Source organism: Geotrypetes seraphini, chromosome 7, assembly GCF_902459505.1.
Source record: "Geotrypetes seraphini chromosome 7, aGeoSer1.1, whole genome shotgun sequence".
NCBI lineage: Eukaryota > Metazoa > Chordata > Amphibia > Gymnophiona > Dermophiidae > Geotrypetes > Geotrypetes seraphini.
The window spans coordinates 62,835,487-62,856,201 of record NC_047090.1 but is presented as its reverse complement, the minus strand read 5'-3'; the positions used below and the strand labels follow the sequence as shown (position 1 = coordinate 62,856,201).

The 20,715-nt window shown below is 42.2% G+C and overlaps 1 protein-coding gene across 4 annotated transcripts in view; it reads right to left on the bottom strand.

The window, feature by feature from the left end:
- EFCAB6 (EF-hand calcium binding domain 6) overlaps positions 1-20,715 on the bottom strand; it is a 474,908-nt gene that overhangs the window by 61,469 nt on the left and 392,724 nt on the right. For 3 of the 4 annotated variants that reach the window (XM_033953069.1, XM_033953071.1, XM_033953070.1), the window contains exons 26-27: positions 20,474-20,701; positions 7,660-7,881 (exon numbers count right to left, since the gene is read on the bottom strand). In XM_033953069.1, the coding sequence (XP_033808960.1) occupies positions 7,660-7,881; positions 20,474-20,701 (450 nt within the window). Of the gene's footprint in view, positions 1-6,707; positions 6,850-7,659; positions 7,882-20,473; positions 20,702-20,715 lie in introns of all 4 variants that reach the window. The other variant, XR_004540188.1, reaches the window with a different exon arrangement.

The window sequence follows — 20,715 nt, the reverse complement described above, 5'->3', positions numbered from 1 at the left end:
CCGTTTAAAAGGGTGCAACTGCCTGATCCTTGCTGCCAAAGGCTCTAAGGAAATACAAATAACACAGGGGAAAGGGAAAAGCCCTGCCTGGTACCCTCTCAAGAATAAAAGTAGACGTAATGTCCACATTTATCAAACTTTGGGCCGTCGGGTTGTCATACAAAGCGTGCACCCTGTTAGGAAGCTTCCCATTATGCCAAATTGAGGGAAGACTCAAAATAAGTAAACCCATATAATTTTATCAAACGCTTTTTCAGAATCCAGGCTAGCTATGACTGCTTCCCCCCTGCTGTCTCCCAGCTTCCTGCAATACTGCCAGTGCTGGAAGAACATTAGTCAAGGCATATATGCCCGGTACAAAACCAGCCTGATCCGGGTGTATCAAAAAGGGCAGCAAATTTCCCAGCCTAGCGGCAAGGATGGTGGCAAACAGTTTGATGTTCTGATTCAACAAAGAGATTGGGTGATATGAACCCAGCTGTTCTCAGTCTAATCTAAGCTATTCTAATTTCCATCTTATATATCGGATCATTCCAGCAAGGACCTGAGTCGGTTAACAAAGTTTAAAAGAATCTAATATAAAATAATGAAGGTAATAGAAAAATTTTAAATAAATTAGATCAGTCCTCGGTTAAGAATCTCTGAAAGAGATAAGTTTTCAGATTTTTCCTAAAAAGTGATAAAGGTTGGAATTCATGCACCATCTACTCTGGGATCCCCTTTATGGGAGCACTAAATCCAGAGGGTGATCCGACACCACTCCATCCTCAATAATGACATTCTTTACCCCTGATAACAAAGCTGCCACCACCAATAGATAATCAAAGTGGCTGTGCACCTTATGTACCTGAGAAAAAAAAATGTAAAATCAATTTCATCAAGATGAAAGATACACCATGTAGCTACTAACTGACCCTAACTGTCTAACAACAAAATTCACTCCCTTATCTTCTTCTCCATTTAGTCTAGGTTTGGGTGGCTTACAATCCATCAAGGGGTCTGTCGTTATGTTGAAGTCACCACCTACTATCAATTGATATTCCTGTAAAGGATCCAAAATGGTCACTAGAGAAGAAAAAAAATCTTATGAGATGGATATTTGGAGCATAGATAGAGCAGAAGGCATATTTTCTTCCCATAAGTTCCTCCGACATACTACAAACCTGCCTTCCAGATCTTGAATGATTTTATGCATCAATCTGGGTTTACTTCTGTGTACGAGAATTGTTATACCCCTTTGTCTGCCATTATAAGAAACATAGACAAGATTCCCAACCCAATCCCTCTGCAATTTACTATGTATGCTCTACATTACTTAAAAGGGTTTCCTCTAGGAGCATTAAATCAATTTTCAGTCTTTCACAATCGTTCAGTACTTTAATACATTTTACTGGAGAGTGTATGTCATCAACATTTAGGGAAGCAAATCTCAAATCACCCATTATCAATAAGCAATAAATTAAAAATCAAAAATGCCCTAGAGTATCCAGGACCACGTCCGGCCTCCCAGTCAAGCTGGCATAACATATAATTCATATAAGCATCATTAAAGAACAAGGTCACGAGAATTCCCAACTTAATATCATCATCCCCCATCCCACTGCTGAAAAGCCCCCTTCTCCCCCCACAATCTTCCTCTTGAAACTTCCACTTCCCCTTCCACACACACCAGCCATCCTCAAGATCCCATACCAAATCCACACATTTATAACATCCCACCAAGACTGCATACACACACACACACATACCCTATACCCCTTTCTCACACATTCGCTCCTACTCTTAACCCTACCCCTTTCTCACACACTCACTCCTACTTCTAACCCCACACTCACAGCCCTAAAATAGAGAATAAAACTTTGGAGTGTATAACATTACATCTACAGCATTGTGCTCAACAAGAGCCAATATAAGCAATCCAGCAAATTCCACTGGTCTTCCACAAAAATCTGTAGGCAGCCTCTCAAATTATCATCCACGAAAGATAATATATGCACCATCAGGATAGGTTGCCTAAACACCACGAGGCCAATAAACACCATGAGGCCAAAATGGCATCTCCTTGAATGTTAGCCATGCTGGGAAGTCCCAATATTATCAAACTAATATAGCAATACAATCCTTGCTCCATAACTTCACATACCAGAGTAGAGGCCCCCTATTTTTTCCACAGGAATGTAAAGTTATATTGTGGTTGCTCCTTCTGGATGGGAGATGCACTTTTGCCATCCAAAATTCAAGATAACACCTCACAAGGCCTTGGAAGGCCCTCAATAAAATGCAGAAGCTTCTCAGACTTTGTCATGGTGAAAGTTTGATTATTATGAGTAAGATGGACTCTTGCCAGATACTGAAGGGCAAACTTTATGCCCCTAGCATACAACAGTGTCAGAGCTCTCCCTTTGTCAGCCATTCTTTGGGAGAAATCTTGAAATAAAAGCCTGCATGTTCCAGGATCTGGTTTTTCTTAAACAGTTCCATTAATTTTTTATACTTTCCGGTAAGCCAATAAGTCTGATATTTTTGCGGTGTACCCTGTTCTGGTCCTCCACTTGCTCCAAAAAAAGCTGGATTTGATTTTCAAGAGAGCCCAGCCTCTCCTCCGAGTTCACCTTGCAGTCCTCCTAGGCTGATACTTGGTCCTCAATGTGCTGGAGCTGCGTCGTGTGGCCCACAATGGCATCTTTCAGCTCCTCCATTGAAGTACACAGCTTAGCTAGCTTATCATCCAAAGGCTGAGAAAGACGTCGCATAATATCATCAGATGATTGCATCAGGAGTTCCTCGGTTTGGGACAGTGCCATCTTTCTTTGCAGGTGTGTTGGTTTCTCTTTACCCAGCCGCAGGGTTTGTATCAGCATTCTGGCTCTACCAAAATGATTTAAGGGCGTTGAAGATGACCAATTTGCTTCCAATATCTAGCTGTATTAGTGAGTCCCAGAAAAGTCACTCCAAAAGCTTCACTGTTGATATTTTAGGACTGAGTGTGGATTCAAAGCGGAGCTGCGTGCAAAGACGTCCACTCAGGAACAAGCTATCATGTGACCCCCCTTTGTTCTTCCTTTATACCATATAATTTTGGCTGAATGATTTCCCAGATTAGAAACATGTGGAGGGGCATAATCGAAAGGGATGTCTAAGTCCGTTTACGTCTAAGTCGCAAGTCGTCCAAACTAAAAAAACAGCCTAGGACACATTTTCGAAAAATACGTCCAAAATTTTTTTGTTTCGAAAATCGTCTAATTATACGTCCTGCTGATTTGATCGTCCAAGTCCCTAAATCGTCCATCTTTATATCACATTTCCGTCCAACTTTTCCTCCAAGTCAAAAACGCCTAGAACAAGCCCTGTTGGACGTGGGAGGGGTCTGCAAAGTGATGGACTGAATACCCATACATACCACCTAAATAGTGGGGTACCTTACAAGGCACTGCTGTGAACATCACAAAAAGGGTGCCATGTCTTCATCTCACTACAGCTCCCTTGTAGATAATGGTGAGCCCCCCAAACCACCTCCAAAATCCCTTAGACCCACCTATCTACCACCCCAATAGCCCTTATGGCTGCAGGAGCCACTTATATGCCAGTACAAAAGGGTTTGGAGGGGTGTATAGGGTAGTGTACATGTATCAATGCAGTGATTACAGGGCTTATGGGCATGGGTCCTCCTCTCCATGGGTCCCTAACCCACCCCAAGACGGCTTAAGCCGCCTCTGTGCTGGACGACTAGGCTTTCCTATGCCAGGCGGCCAGGTGATGATGGTCTGGAGGCTGAATTTTAAAGGTGTGATTAATATTTTTATGGGGGTGGGGGGGTCAGGGATCACTGGGGTAGTGTGGGGGGTGGTCTGTGTTATGTGTTTTCAGTGCTTATCTGGTGAGTTTAGGTGGGTTTTTGTGACTTAGACCATGTTTTACATGATCTAAGTCACAATGTCCAAGTTCCGTCGTTTGTGGGCTGTATAACTTTCGGTTATACATGCTATGCGACTAAGTGTAAGCCTGCCCACGTCCCGCCCAACTCCCGCCCTCGACACTCCTCCCGAAATGCCCCGTTTGGCTTTGGTTGTTCAGCGGCACTATGTAGGCCTAGGTCATTTAGAAATACGTCCCAAACCCATTTTTATTATTGGCACTTGGACGTATTTGGGAAATGTTCGTCCAAGTGCCGACTTAGGCCAGTTTTTGGACGTTTTTCTCTTTCGATTATGAGCCCCTTGTTTTTTAAGTGAAAAAATCTACTTCAGTCAAAATAGCTATTAGTCAAATCAAAGTTATACTTGTGAATATTCAATTTTCAAACTGGGTGTGGGAACTGCATGTGTGAATGACTTGCTCTTCTAAATACATTGCAGTACATTACAATAGAGATTTCTATTCCGCCATTACCTTGCGGTTCAAGGCAGATTACAAAAGAGATGAAAAACGGGTTACAATGGAAGAACATTTGTTCTTTCTAGAGAGGTAAAGAGTAGGTTATGTAGTTTCTGTGTGGCGGGAAGAGGGGGGGAGGGAGGACGGTAAGTTTGAACTTAGGGCTGTTTCAGGAATTTCTTGAAGAGTATAGTTTTTATTTCTTTTCTGAATGTCTTGTAGTCTGGTGTTGTTATCATTAGATTGGAGATTTGGTTATTTAGTTTAACTGCTTGAGTGGCTAGGAGGCTGTCGTATAGTTTTTTCCGTTTTACTTCTTTGATCAAGGGGTGTGTGAATGGGGTGTGTGTTTTTCTATGTCTGATTGAAGTGGTTTGAATGAGGCGGTTGTTCAGGTAGGTTGGGCTGTTTCCGTTTAAGGTTTTAAATAACATACAGTAGGATTTAAATAGTATTCTTTCTTGGATTGGTAGCCAATGTGAGTTGATGTATGCTTCTGTAATATGGTCGTATTTTCTCAATGAGTAGATGATTCTCAGAGTTGTATTTTGGATTGTTTGTAGTTGTTTAGTCATTGTAGCAGGGCAGGGTTGACCCTAGCTAGATTGACCCATATTTCTTAATAGTCGCTGTACATGAAGAAGGACACAGTACTACTCGAAAGGGTCCAGAGAAGAGTGACTAAAATGGTTGAGGGGCTGGAGGAGTTGCCGTACAGTGAGAGATTAGAGAAACTGGGCCTCATCCCTTGAAAAGAGGAGACTGAGAGGAGACATGATCGAAACATTCAAGATAATGAAGGGAATAGACTTAATAGATAAAGACAGGTTGTTCACCTCTCCAAGGTAGAGAGAACGAGAGGGCACTCTCTAAAGTTAAAAGGGGATAGATTTCATGCAAACGTAAGGAAGTTCTTCTTTACCCAGAAAGTGGTAGAAAACTGGAACGCTCTTCTGGAGGCTGTTATAGGGGAAAACACCTTCCAGGGATTCAAGACAAAGTTAGACATGTTCCTGCTGATCAAGAACTTACGCAGGTAAGGCTAGTCTCAGTTAGGGCACTGGTCTTTGACCTAGGGGCCGCCGCATGAGCGGACTGCTGGGCACAATGGACCACTGGTCTGACCCAGCAGCGGCAATTTTTATGTTCTTATGAATGAAACATTATGTCCCATATCCCCAGCATCCAACAATCAGCTTGTGGGCTAAATGCAGGCTGCCTGATCTTGAGGTGTGGCCCACCTGAGCATTCTGGTAGATCATCTGTTTATCCTCTTAGGCTTTTGTGACTGGTCATCAAGATTCTTGTAGTTGTCTGAGTGATACCACATGTGAGTTTGCTTGACTAAGTGCAAGAGTTTAAATGCGACTGGTCACTGGACAGACATCAACTAATCCAGATCAAGAACTACCGGTACTGCTTAAATACTAGCATATAGAACAACCAAATAGCATCATCCTGAATATGGCTAAAATATCAATTAAGCAAACTTGGACATAGTAACACCCATACAGCTCAGTTGATATATTCTATTGCTAGATACTGTGGGGCATGGCTACACAAACAGATCTACGTGAAACCTGCTTGCTTTCTCCACAGCATCAGATGAAACAAAGGAATGGGTTCATAGCCTTTTGTAGGTCCTTTAGGTCACACCTATATAAATCGATATGCATGCAACTTGATTGCTCTTCTTAATGTGAGAAGACTGCAGGACCCAGTCAGACATTTGCAATATAGCATTCAGACAAAAATAAGCAAAGCCACATGATACTGCTCAGCTTGGCTCAGTATGGCTACCGTAATATCAAAGTTCCCACAGCCAGGCCCAGAAACCATCAGCACAGCAGCAGGGCCATGGATCACCCTAGATACCAACCCAGAGAACAGCAACACAATTGGTCAATCACGCTTGGGATATTCATACTGAGGGGTGGAAAAGTAGCAGTTTGGATGTGAGAACTATGAGGAAAGCAGAGACTCTTCAGATGGGGAATGAAAAAAAAACATTTATGATGTACTCAGGCCAAAAAAAGTAAAGCCTGTACTTACTAAGAAAAAAAGAAAACATATTTTTGAATAGCTAACAGGCTATATACTTCACTATTTTTATTAATAAAAAAACTGTTGCAGCCCACATACATATAGATTTCTGCCAACTAATGAAAAAACAGACATTCCCCTGTCCTATATGATTTGAATTTTTTTTTTGCCCAGCAGTGTAATGATACACATTGACTCCACTACAGTTAGTACTTTAAAGCAGTGTTCCTGGCACACTGTTTTGCCTTCAGATTTGATCAGACATGTCATAAAAAAAAAGCCATCACTACCTGATGCTGAGATCCAGACCAGCATATGTGCTCTGCTCTTAGCAACAAGAAATACCACTGGTGGCTCTTAAATGTGCAGGGACTCCTTTTTGAGCATATGTATAGTCATATATGCCTCTTCTTCCTAGACATAGTATGAGCCCTATAGTATGGGAATTAACAGGCAACATGTAAGGTACAGGTAACAAGGTCCTGCCTTGTACAGCACATATAATACCTTTTCCTATTCCCCTTCCTTTGAGTCATTTTAGCTTTGAGTAGGGCTTACACTGCTTCCATAGCTTTTATTTTAGCAAAATGAATCATTGCCTGATCCATAAAAGTTGAACACACAGAAGCTAACATCTTAGTTATTCTGAATAATACTAGCCTAGAAAGGATGACATCTGCTTCGAGAGTACTTAGAAACAGAGAAAAGCTTGGCTGGTAAAGACCATAGAGCCTATCCAGTCTGTCCATCCATACCAACAACTAAGCTCTATAATTGCTTCTTCTCCCTTATAAATCCTCTGTGCTTGTTCCACCTTGTTCAATACCCATGTGGTTTAATCATTCCCGCAATAAATGAAACTCCTTAATAGCTATCAAGGCAAGCTGAGCTGCAGAAAAAGCTCTTATAATTGGTCTGTATAGCTATCTAGGTATTGGTGCAGAATATTAGCAGTACCCAGATAACTTTCAGTGATTGCCAAAGAACCAGATATTCAGTACCAATATCCAAGTGTGATCCAGTGATGAATAATGGATCTAGAAACATCTGATGCAGCTAGTGTTTAAAAAAAACTTTGAATGCTGTGATGATGAATATTAGTTGGATTATGGTAACTTGCTCAAGATCACACAAGGAGTGATGGATGGATGATATAAACATGAAATACCAGGTTTCACAAGTTCTGCTCTCTAATTAATCCCAAATTTACACTGATTAAGCCCACAACAGTAAAGCACTTACACTTGAACGATTCAAAACAGAAGGAGCTGTTTTGGGACGTCGAGGTTTTGAAGATGTAGGCCGTGATGAAGGCTTCAAAACAGGTGAGGCAGACTTATAAAAACTTCTACGACTATATACAGCTGCAGAGTCTTGTGCATCAAGGCTGAACTTCTTCAGAAATTCAAGATATTTGAGATTTCCAAAATCATTGATGGGCATTGTATTCCACAAGTTTTCAAACTAATGACAAAGCATGGAAAATATAAGTATTTATTATTAACACACTTTACAACAGATTTATGGAAGTTTAGTTATTTTTGAGAAATTCAGTCAAAAAGAGATCATAGTTCATTCTGGAAGCAATTTACATATATATGCTCTCAGGGGCATGATCAAAACATCCAAAAAAGCGCCTAAGTCGGCACTTGGATGTTTTTCTCACCAAAGCATTCAAGTGCCAATAATCAAAACTCATTTCCTGGATGTCTAGAGGGACGTTACACCCACTGTGAATCCAGAGAGTAAAAGGGCATGTTGGGAGGTGTGATATGGGCGGGCTTAGACTTGGATGTCCTGCAACTTTAATCAAACGTTTTGCAGGATGTCCTGGATGGATCTTAAGACGTTTCAAGTTAGACTTGATTTAAAAGCGCCTAAGTACCTAAAAGGTGCCCAAACTGACCAGATAAACACTGGAGGGATTAATTACTGACCCCCCCTCCTCCCCCCCACACACACTACCCCAGTGGTCATAGAACCCCTCCCTCCCCACAAACATTTCAATTTAAAGTCCCTACATGTCTGTAGAACAGCAGCATCTCCTATGGGAAAGCCTACTAGAGTGTCACACAGGTGTCTTAAGTAGGCTAGTGAGTAGGCTAGTGAACCAAAGAGAGGAGCCAGACCCATAAGCCTACAACATTTATTTTGGAATGTTTGAGCCCACCAAAACCCACCCAAATCCTACTCTACTGTCATATAGGTATCACCTGTAGCCATAAGGGCTATTTGGGTGGTAGCCAGATGGGTGTAGTAGGTTTGGGGGGAGTTTTGGGATGCTCACCACAAATTTTAAGGGGGTTATGGTGAGATGTATATTGTGCCTCCAGCTGTGACTTAGGCTTCTAGTCAGCTGCTTGGGCACAGGATTACCATCCAAATCTAAAGAATCAATAGCTCAATAATGGTTAGCACAAGGAAAACAAAATTGTCAGAATGGTCACAAAGTTTTCTCAAACTGTTCCCTTTTATTTTGAGCAAAGGTTCAAAAAGAAATTGTGTACTTACCCTAGTAAGCTCTTTTTCAGTAAATAGGTGAGACATTCTAGACAGGTGGCTTATATCCCCATAGCCACGTGCGTCTGCAAAAGGAATCCACTCCGGATTTTTCCTCTTGCCTCTCCTGTACTTCACTGGGCTCCTTAGCTCCACCTACAGTTAGTACCCAAGCACTGAGAGCCACCCAATACACACGAAGTAGAACAAGGCTTAAAAACAAACTGTTCTGCCCAAGAAGTAAATCAAACAGTAAGGGCAGCCACCAACAAAGGCTTCAAAGGAGCAGAGAACTACTCCCATATAAAATGGAAACATAGATACAAAATGCTTCCCAGCCCCCAAGGGCTGACATACATCCAAGAATCAGCTTGGAGAAATAAAAACAGACTGAAATTGTAGACAGGCACAGGAAGGACTGGGTGGGAGTATAGAATGTCTCACCTATCTAATGGAAAAGAGCTTACCAGGGTAAGTACATAGGCCTAGATTCACTAAACTTACCGATCCTGTAAGGATGATCGCAAAACCAGTTTTACTGGTTTTGCGATCATTCCTGTTCCCTGACCCAATTCACTAAACTACTGTCCAATCAATCTCTGATCCCAACCGATTCACCCATGCAAATTAGTAAAACCCCCATGCAAAATAGCCAAGCAATTGATTCACTAACAATTGCTTGCCTATTTTGAATCGGGTTTTACTATCCTAAAACCCAACTGCTGCATACCTGTCGGTAACTGTGTTACCATATAGATATTACAGAATAAAGCCTTAAAACATCAACTAATGAGAAAGAGGTTTCTTGAGCGTGGTTACCCTGCATCCAATGTGAAAAAAGCGTATAAGATAGAGAATGACACGGGGAAAAAAAAATCTGTCCCCGTCCCACCGTCCCCTTCACCGTGCCGTCACCGCCATTCCCTTCACTGCCCTGTCACCGTCACCGCCATCCCCTTCACCGCCCCATCACCGTCACTGCCATCCCATTCACCGCCTCGTCACCGTCCCCACAGCATCCATATAAGCCTCAGTACTGCAATATTTAGCTTATGCCTTCCTTATAAATCAAAGTTCTGGCTGCTGAACTAGAGAAAGAGATGTTCAGCTGGCAGGGCTTTGTTTATAAATTTTTATCAACACAACTAATATACTACTTTATCCTAAAGCAAAAAAAGAAAATAAATAGAATTTTTTTTCTACCTTTGTTGTCTGGTTTCTGCTTTCCTCATCTTCTCATTCAATTCATTCCATCCACTGTGTGTCTTCTTTATGCGTCTTCCATTTGCTCGGTTACTGTGCCTCTCCCTTCACCCCCCCCCCAATTGGTCTGGCACCCATCTTCTTCCCTCCGCTCCCCCATAGTCTGGCATCTGTCTTCTTCCTTTCCAGCGTCTTCTCCCCACTCTGTCTTCCACAGTTCCCTTCAGGGTCTGTTCCTCTCCACCCTCCTTCAATGTCTGTTCTATTCCTTTCTACCACCATACTTCCCTCCCTTCTTCACCATCTGTTCCTTTCTACCACCCTTCAGCCCCTCTCGCGTGACCTCCCTCTTACTTTCGTGGCATGTTACAATGTAATTTGTGCAAGCCGCTAGAGCCTGCGAGCTCGGTCCCCAAACAATCTCACTTCTGTGCTCCTATTTTCCCCATTTCTAATATCTCTCCTATGTATCTGGCATTGCTGCCACCCTGTGTCCATATACCATCCCCATGGCATGTATGTCCCCTTTATGTCTCTGTCCCCATGCACATAAATTCCCCTGTTTTTGTTACCTTCCTGTATCCAGATTCCCCCTCTCTTCCACACCAATGTGTCTCTTCTCTTCAACCCCATCTAGCATTTTTTCCTCTTTCTTCCCCCCCCTGCTTCCAGCATCTGACTCTCCTGCCTGTCCTCCCCTTTCTTTCCTGCTGTGGGTTTATTTCTCTCCCGCTTCATCCCCTTGGCCCAGAATCTCTTTCCCTTTCACTCCCTCCTTCCTAATGTGAGCCAGGAACACGCGCGATCACGCGGTCCAGCAGCCCTCTCCTGCCTCCGAATGCAGCGTTCTGTTATCTCCCTCCACCTCACCTTAGATGCCAAGTTTGCCGGCTTTCTTTTTCACGCGCGGCTACTCTGTTGTTCAATCTTCTCCTCTGACGCAACCAGAAACAGGAAGTTGAAGGAGAGGAGAAGATTGATCAACTCCAGCAGCTGCGCGTGTGCAGCCTTTTGGAAGCGTGTGGCTGGGCGAAAAAGAAAGCCGGCAAACTCTGCATATAAGGTGAGGTGGAGGAAGGGAAATGGCGGAATGCAGCGATTGGGCGGGTGGGGCTGATGGACCGCTCTATGGGGCGGTGAATGGCCTTGTCCCCATCCCCGCAGAGACCACTATTTTTTCTTCCCCATTTCGGCGGGTTAGCCGTGGCTACTCGCGGCTAGCCGTGGGTAACAACCACCGTGTCATTCTCTAGTATAAGTATAAGAGAACTCGTTGGGCAGAACATACATATTTATTACATTCTCAACCTAAAGAAACCACGAACCATGTTACTTGTGTTCTCCCTTTTACATCTGGAATTCACATGGTCCAAAAATGTATATTAAAACATTGGCACATAGTGCAATTACACTAAGTTTTTCAAGAATCCCCACGGTTTGCATTTACTAGAAGTAGAAATTTGAAAGAATATTTATCTCCTTCTTTTCTTCCTCCAAAAACATCATATGCCAGGTCATTTTCCTTGTGGACAATGTAGTTTATGTGATTGTTCCTTTACAGGACAGATTTTACATCTTAACATGAAAACAATCAGGTTGAGACACCATTCTACTTGTTTAACATCCCAAGTAATATATGCTATATGGCGCCCATGTGGCCTAGTATATATTGGTGAAACCTCTAGGGTTCTGAAGTTGAGATTAATTGAACATCGCTCTCGTTTACATCAATGGAATATGGATGCCCCCATGGTAGCTCATTGTATCACAGCTCATCATGAGTTTTCAGACTTGAAATTTGCAGCTGTAGAAGTGATATGATGCTCCCTGCAAGGAGGTGACATTAATGCCATTTTACTTCAAAAAGAATGACGTTGGATATTTTATTTAAACTGTATTCATCCAGCTGGTTTAAACAGAGAGTTTGATGTATGAGGAAATTTAGGGACTTTGAAGTTTCCTTAAATACAATGTTATGTTTTGTGATGGATTGGTTTCCATGGTTGCTGTAAGGGTAATGCATAGTGTTTTCCTTGGCTCTGACTATGATCAGCATGATATATTTGTTGTTTTTTGGTTTAGCTTAAATTTGTTATTTTGTTTTTGTTAAGTTCGAATATTGTGTGAATAATATTTTTAAATGTAAGACAACAAAGAAACAAACAAGGTTGGGTATAAGAACTCAATGAAATTTGTACATAGATTTGTGAGGTAAGCTTTACCCTTTCTTATTCACTTCATCACATCACTAGAGCAAACCTCTAACCTTCTTACCTAGAGCAAACCTTAACATGCTGGAGGGTGTCTTCAAGGTATGCGATTTTTACGTGGTGATATTGCCACGTCAGCATTTGGGCATAGCGATTTTTACATGGTAATGGTACCACATTGGCATCTGGGCATGGTATTTTCACATCTTGTGAAATGCAGTTTTAAAATCATCTTGCCAGGAATAGCGGCGTGGAAAATACTTCTCCCTATCATGAAGTTTTTTGAGCTATATGCCACAAATGTTAGGTAAGTACCGCAAGTTTTTAGGAATGTAAGCAAATATTTTTTAGTATTAACATATTGATTTAATGAGTGGTCTTTATCCTCATTTAGAAGTTACACTGGTTTGGCAGTTGCAACTCAAATTGAAACAAGTGCATACACATTGAAGAGAACAAAGTTAGTCTGTATAAGTACTAGGTAAGCAGTAGGATTAATAAATATATTCTCTAATTTTAAGAGGAGCGATATGGAGAAATGGTTTTTAAAAATATATGGAAGTAAGTATTAAAGATTGAAGTAGTTATTTTCACACAGTGGTTTCTGATTTTCTTTGTTTATTCGTATTTTTGCTGTGAAATGTCCATGAAAGTTTTGTATGGGACAATATGTTCAACTGTTTATGTAAGGCTAGTATGAGTTAAGATTTTTCCATAACGAGTATAGTATGAATGTGTAAGTCATCACCATTTTCTGTATGAGAGATTATATAAAGGATTGAATGTATATGGGGGGGTTTAGTTGTCATAATTGCGAATTGAATAATTACAATAGCATAATTCCTAGGATAAGAGTTTATTATATAGTGATGGAGTGTTAATTACTTTGTATTTATAAGGGCGTTAAACATCAACATTGACAGTGGCAGAATCCACCAAATTTCAAGATAAGTGTAGCCTTTCAATTAAAATCAAAAGTTTTTTGCTCACACAATTTATAATGTTTTTAAAGAAAAGATATTGATGCCATAAAAAACAACAACAAAAAAATGCCTGACAGTAGTGACAGGAGTCTGTTATTCAGAAAGACATGGGGAAGCCACTGTTTGCCCTTGATTGGTAGCATGGAATATTGCTACTCCTTGAGTTTTGGCCAAGTACTAGTTTCCTGGATTGGCCACCATGAGAATGGGATACTGAGCTTGATGGACCATTGGTCTGACCCAGTAAGGCTGTTCTTATGTTCTTATAGGAACATAAGAAAGGAGTGGAAATGCAGTGGGCAAAACTGAAAGGCGTTATTGTAAGGGTGACAAATCTTTTTTGTGCGGCAAATAAGTAAGAAGAAAAGAAGGCCGCTTTGGTTCTCAAAAGTAGTAACTGAAAAGGTAAGGAATAAGAGATATCCTCACATGAGAGTGACATCATCCACAAAGCCCCTGCATGGAAGGTCCCAAGTGTATTGCCACTTTAAGAACTTTAGAAAGTTTGAGACGGACTGCACCGCGCATGTGCAAGTGCCTTCCCGCCCAACATAGGCGTGCTGCTCCTCAGTTCAGTTAGCCAGCTAAGAAGCCAACCAGGGAAGGTGGGTGGGTTGTGAGAATATCTGCCTGCTGTCTCTGGATAACACCTGTTACAGTAAGTAACTGTGCTTTATCCCAGGACAAGCAGGCAGCATATTCTCACATGTGGGTGACCTCCAAGCTAACTAGAATGGTATGATGGGAAAATAAATTTTGTAATATAGTTTGGCCGAAGCGCCCATCTCATCTGGAAAAAAAATTCCAGACAGTAATATGAGATGAAAGTATGAACCGAGGACCAGGTAGCAGCTTTACAGATTTCATCAATAGGAGTAGAGCGAAGAAAAGCTACAGAAGCTACCATAGCCCGAACTTTATGGGCTGTGACCCGACTCTACAGGTGAAGCTCAGCCTGAGCATAACAGAATGATATGCAGGAAGTCAACCAGTTGGAAATTGTTCTCTTCGAAACAGAATGCCCCAACTTGTTAGGATGAAAAGAGATGAAAAGTTGAGGAGATGATCTGTGTGATTTTAGTCCTTTGCAAATAGTAAGCTAATGCTCGTTTGCAGTCCAGAGTATGAATAGCTGTTTCTCCTGGATGAGAATGAGGCTTGGGAAAAAATACTGGAAGCATAAGCGACTGATTTAGATGAAATTCAGTGACAACCTTTCATAAGAATTTTGGATGGAGTGCGAAGCACAACCTAGTCATGGTGGAACACTGTAAATGATGGATCCGCTACTAATGCTTGAAGTTCACTCACTCTTCTGAAAGAAATGAGGGAGATGAGAAAGACAACTTTTCAAGTAAGTTATTTGAGATGAGCTGTAAACATTAATTTAAAAGGAGGCTTCATCAATTTGGCAAGAACCACATTGAGATCCCATACCACTAGAGGTTTTACACTGAAAAGTCCTTTCACAAATCTGGAAATGAAAGGATGAGCAGTAAGTGGTTTACCATCCACTGGCTGATGAAAGGCAGTGATTGCACTAAGATGGACTCTAATAGATGTAGACTTGAGGCCAGAGTCAGATAAATGGAGCAGATAATCCAATATCAGAGAAATAGAGATGGATTTCAGAACCTCGTGAAGAAGACACCAAGCAGTAAACAGTGTCCACTTTTGTTGACAACAATGCTGAGTGGTTGGTTTTCTGGAAACTTCTAAGATGAGTCAAACAGGCTGAGAAAGATGAAGGTCAGCTGAACTCAAGTCGAGAGATACCAAGCTGTCAGGTGTAACGACTGAAGATTGTGATGTAAAAGAGACCCTTGAGTCTTCGTGAGAAGAGATGGAAAATTTGAAGAGATATTGGCTCCTTGATATCGAGCTGATGTAGAAGGAAGAACCATGGTTGCCTGGGCCACTGAGGAGCTATCAGAATCATAGTGGCTGACAATTGCTTGAGCTTGACAAGTGTTTTGAGAATAAGAGGAAAGGGCAGAAATGCATAAAGAAACTTGTTTGTCCAATCCAGGAGAAAAGTATCTGCTTCGAAGCAATGAGGCGAGTACAGCCTGAAACAAAAATGGGGTAGCTTGTGATTGTGGGGAGACACAAATAGATCTACTTGAGGAGTCCCTCACCGTGAGAAGATGAAATGGAGAGCTTCTGAGTTCAGAGTCCATTCATGTGGTTGAAGAATGTGGCTGAGCTTGTATGCCAGAGAATTCTGCTTCCCTTGAATGTAATTAGCTTTGAGAAAGATGTTGCAAGGAATTGCCCAATTCCAAATCTTTTGAGCCTCCTGACAGAGAAGGAGAGATCCTGTGCCTCCTTGCTTGTTTACATAATACATTGCTACCCGATTGTCCATCCGGACAAGGAGAACTTGATTTTGTAAAAGATGTTAAAAAGCTTTGAGAGCACTGTAAATTGCTCTGAGTTCCAACAGATTGATATGATGATGGCAATCCCTGGTGGTCCAAAGACTTTGAGTGTGCAGCCCATTCAGATGCACTTCCCAAGCATAAGTTGAAGAATCCATAGTCAGGACTTTCTGATGAGGAGGTGTTTGAAAAAGCAACCCTCTGGAGATATTGGAAGATTACATTCACCACTGCAGAAATTGTTGAAGTGAGGAAGGTACTGCAATATGATGCAAGAGTGGGTCGAGAGCCTATGACCATTGAGGCTAGGGTCCATTGAGGAATCCTGAGGTGTTGTCTCGCAAAGGGAGTCACATGGACTGTTGATACTATTTGTCCCAGAAGGACCATCATGTACCTTATTGAGAGAGATTGAAGCTGGACAACCTGATGGCATAGTAGAATAAATGCGTCTTGACATTGCTGAGGAAGAAATGCTCTGAGTTGAGTCGAGTCGAGTCCAACAGGGCTGCAATGAACTGGAGCCTCTGAGACGATTGCAGCTGAGATTTGGGAAAGTTGATTTTAAATCCCAAATTCTGGAGAAATAGGATAGTTTGCTGTGTCGCCGAGAGCATAGTGTAAGATGACAGATCTTTGATGAGCCAGTCATCTAGGTAGGAGAAAACCTGAAGGCCCAGAGACCTCAAGGCCGCTGCTACTACTACCAGGCACTTGGTAAAGACTCTGGGAGATGATGCCACTCCGAAAGGTAGAACTATGTATTGGAAGTGGTGTTGTGCCACTTGAAATGTGAGATACTTCCTGGAAGCCGGATGAATTAGAATGTGAGTATAGGCTTCCTTTAGATCCAGAGAGCATAGCTAATCATTGAGAGTGAGAAGGGGATACAAAGTTGCTAGAGATAACATTCTGAATTTCTCCTTGACCAGAAATTTGTTGAGAACTCAGAGATCGAATATTGGTCGCACACCTCCCATCTTCTTTGTTATCAGAAAATAACGCGAGTAAAACCCCGTGTTCTCTTGCTCTGGAGGAACCTTCTCAATGTTATTGAGAAGAAGCAGACTCTCAATCTCCCGAACAAGGGTTGAAAGAGATTGGAAGCAGACTTTTGGAGGGTGATCCGTAGGGATTGGGAGAAAATAAAGGGAGTAACCTTCTCGTATAATGTTTAGAACCCAGAGGTCGGATGTGATGATTTCCCAGCGGTGAGAAGATGACCTCCTATTGGTTGAAGGAGAGATAGAGGTAATTTTATTGAAACTAAGCTCTCAAGTAACTGGTCAAAAAGACTAAGTAGGCTTAGCTGGAGCAGACTGAGAAGGTTTCTGAGAACTTTGTTATTTTTATTTTTTCTGCTGAGGACATGAAGCAGTAGATGGTGTAGCTGAATATCATCTTTGATAAGAGGCAGCAGGTTTGAAAGGTCTCAAAGTGGATTGTTTTGGTTTAGGTTTAATCAAAGCATCCCAAGATTTCTCATGAGCGATAAGCTTTTGAGTGGCATTCTCAATGGTATCCCCAAAAAGCTTGTCTCTGAGACAGGGAATGTTAGCCAATTGATCTTGAAAATTGACATCCATATCAGCCATCCTGAGCCATGCTAGTCTCCGCATGGATACAATGATGAAGCTCTGGATGATAGTTCAAAAGAGTTGTAAGCAGATTGGGCTAAATGTTTACGTAATTGAAAAAGGGTAGAGGCAAGTTGTTGAAAACCTTTAGTATGGTAGGAAGGTAGGTACTTCTGGTACATCAGTAATTGCTTATGTAAATGTTTAAGATAACTTGAAAAATGGAATGTATAATTATTCACACGACTGGACAGCATGGAATTTTGATAGAGATGCCTACCACATTTGTCCTTATTGCGATCCTCCCTCCCTGGTGGAATTGAGGCATAAACCTTGGAGGAGGTCGATTTTTTAAAGAGTGAAACAATTGAGACTTATCAAATCCGAGAGTGGGAGCAAGTCTATAGAGACATAGAAACATAGAAAAATGACGGCAGATAAGGGCTATAGCCCATCAAGTCTGCCCACTCCACAGACCCACCCCCTAAGTCTGCTCTAGAGCCCCCGCTAGATTCACCCTCTCAGGGATCCCACATGGGCATCCCATTTACCCTTAAAATCTGGCATGCTGTTGGCCTCGATCACCTGTATCGGAAGCTTGTTCCAATGTTCAACTACTCTTTCAGTGAAGAAATACTTTCTGGTGTCACCATGAAATTTCCCGCCCCTGAGTTTAAGCGGATGCCCTCTTGTGGCTGAGGGTCCTTGGAGAAGGAAAATATCTTCTTCCACTTCGATATGCCCAGTGATATATTTGAACATCTCAATCATGTCTCCCCTCTCTCTGCGTTCCTCGAGAGAGTAGAGCCGCAATTTGTTCAGCCTCTCTTCGTATGAGAGATCCTTGAGCCCTGAGACCATCCTGGTGGCCATCCGCTGAACCGACTCTGCTCTTAGCACATCTTTACGGTAATGTGGCCTCCAGAATTGCACACAGTATTCCAGATGTGGTCTCACCATGGTTCTGTACAACGGCATGATGACCTCAGGCTTCCGGCTGACGAAACTTCTGCGGATACAACCCAACATTTGTCTTGCCTTAGATGAAGCCTTCTCCACTTGATTGGCAGCTTTCATGTCTGCACTGATAGTCACTCCCAAATCTCGTTCTGTCACAGTCCTAGCTAAGGTCTCACCATTTAAGGTGTAAGTTCTGCACGGGTTTCTACTGCCGAGGTGCATGACCTTACATTTCTTGGTGTTGAAGCCTAGCTGCCAGGTCGAAGACCAATGTTCCAACAAAAACAGGTCCTGTGTCATACTATCGTGTAAATTGGAGCTGCTCACTATGTTACATAATTTGGTGGCGGCGGCAAATAGTGTTATTTTACCTTGAAGCCCCTGAGTCAGGTCCCTTATGAATAAGTTGAAAAGTAGAGGGCCCAAGACTGAGCCCTGCGGTACTCCGCTTGTCACTTCTGACGTTTTAGAGAGGGTAATGTTAACCACCACTCTCTGAAGTCTACCACTTAGCCAGTCCTTGACCCATGCAATTAGCGTTTCTCCCAATCCCAACGATTTCATCATGCTCAACAGCCTACGTTGAGGGACGCTATCGAATGCTTTACTGAAGTCCAGGTACACTACGTCCAGGGATTCTCACGAGTCCAGCTTCCTTGTTACCCAGTCAAAGAAGCTGAGGAGATGGATTGGCAGGACCTACCCTTGGTGAATCCATGTTGACTGGGATCCCTTAGATTCTCCTCATCCAGGATCGTGTCTATTTTTCATTTGATTAGTGTTTCCATGAGTTTACACACTATTGATGTTAGACTCACCGGTCTGTAATTTGCAGCCTCCTCTCTGCAACCTTTTTTGTGTAGTGGAACAACGTTAGCAATTTTCCAGTCCATGGGTACTCTTCCCGTAGTGAGGGAGAAATTGAAGAGTGCGGATAGCGGTTCCGCCAGAACATCACACAACTCCCTGAGTACTCTGGGGTGTAGATTGTCCGGTCCCATGGCTTTATTCACCTGGAGTGTTGTCAGTTCACAGTAGACGTCTCCGGGTGAAATTCCAAAACGGGTCTTCCGCTCTTTGCTTTGTCTGTAAGTGTGGACTGTGACCCGGTGCCTCGTTGGTGAAGACTGAGCAGAAGTACTCATTCATAAGTTCAGCCTTTTCGGAGTCTGATTCCATGTACTTCCCATCTGTTTTTTTAGGCATACTATCCCATTTGTGTTTCTTTTCCTGTCGTTAATGTACCTGAAGAAGGATTTGTCTCCCTTTTTGAGGTTCTTCGCTAGATTTTCTTCCACTCGAAGCTTGGCCTTTTTGACCGCTGCAGCCCTGGCTGTATATTCTAGTTTGGCTTCCACTTCTTCCGTTCGCTTGTAGGAAATAAATGCTTTTTTCTTTTCTTTAACAAGGCACAAGATCTCAGTGGTAAACCATTGGGGTTTATTGTTTCTCTGCCGTTTATTTACTGATCTAATGTAGAGGCTTGTCGCTTCATGTATGGTCGATTTCAGGGTTGACCACATAACTTCAACATCATCCGTCGCAGCTTGGTTCTGCAGTGCCCTATGGACAAAATCTCCCATGCATTCGAAGTCAGTGCCTCGGAATTGAAGTACCTTTGTTTTTGTGTTTGATCTAGGAAACTAAGAACTGAGAAGTTGTGCACCTATGTTGGCAGGAAGGCACTTGCACATGCGTGGTACAGTCAGTTGCAAACTTTCTAAAGTTCTTAAAGTGCCAATGCACTTTTGCAGCTGTCTATACTGGGGCACCGTGGATGACATCACCCACATGTGAGAATATGTTGCCTGCTTGTCCTGGGATAAACTAAGAACTGAGGCGCCACGCACCTACGTTGGGCGGGAAGGCACTCTCACATGTGTGGTGTGGTCAGTCGCAAACTTTCTAAAGTTCTTAAAGTGACGATGCACTTTTGCAGCTGTCTGTACCGGAGCTCCATGGATGATGTCACCCACATGTGAGAATATGCTGCCTGCTTGTCCTGGGATAAAGTTGCATTACTGTTGTACCACAGGAGTCAGATCTGCCTGTAATGACTTCCTTGGTAAATTGAGGTGTAAAAGCATGATTTTTATCACACCTTTAAAATTACTCCATTAATGGCATTAAAAGTTACCCTATATATCCTTTGAAATTTTTCCTGAAACAATAGTTTATGAACCTGCTTTCTTGAAAACCTACTATATATTATTTTAAATCCTATGCATTACTATAAAACTTACTTGGTCATCAGTGAGTAACATGAAATGCTTGTTGCACATCTCCCTGAAATCATTCTTTGTAGTGGCACCTATTTTTGCATAATCTGTGCTTATGAATTCTTCTGCTAGGATGTGGAAGCGAGCAACCACTACTTCTTGTATACGTGCCATGATATCTCTCATTGACAGCTCCGGTTTTGATTTCAACTGAGTGACTTTCTGCACTTTCTTTACCCAGTCTGTAGCAGTCTAGACAAAACATA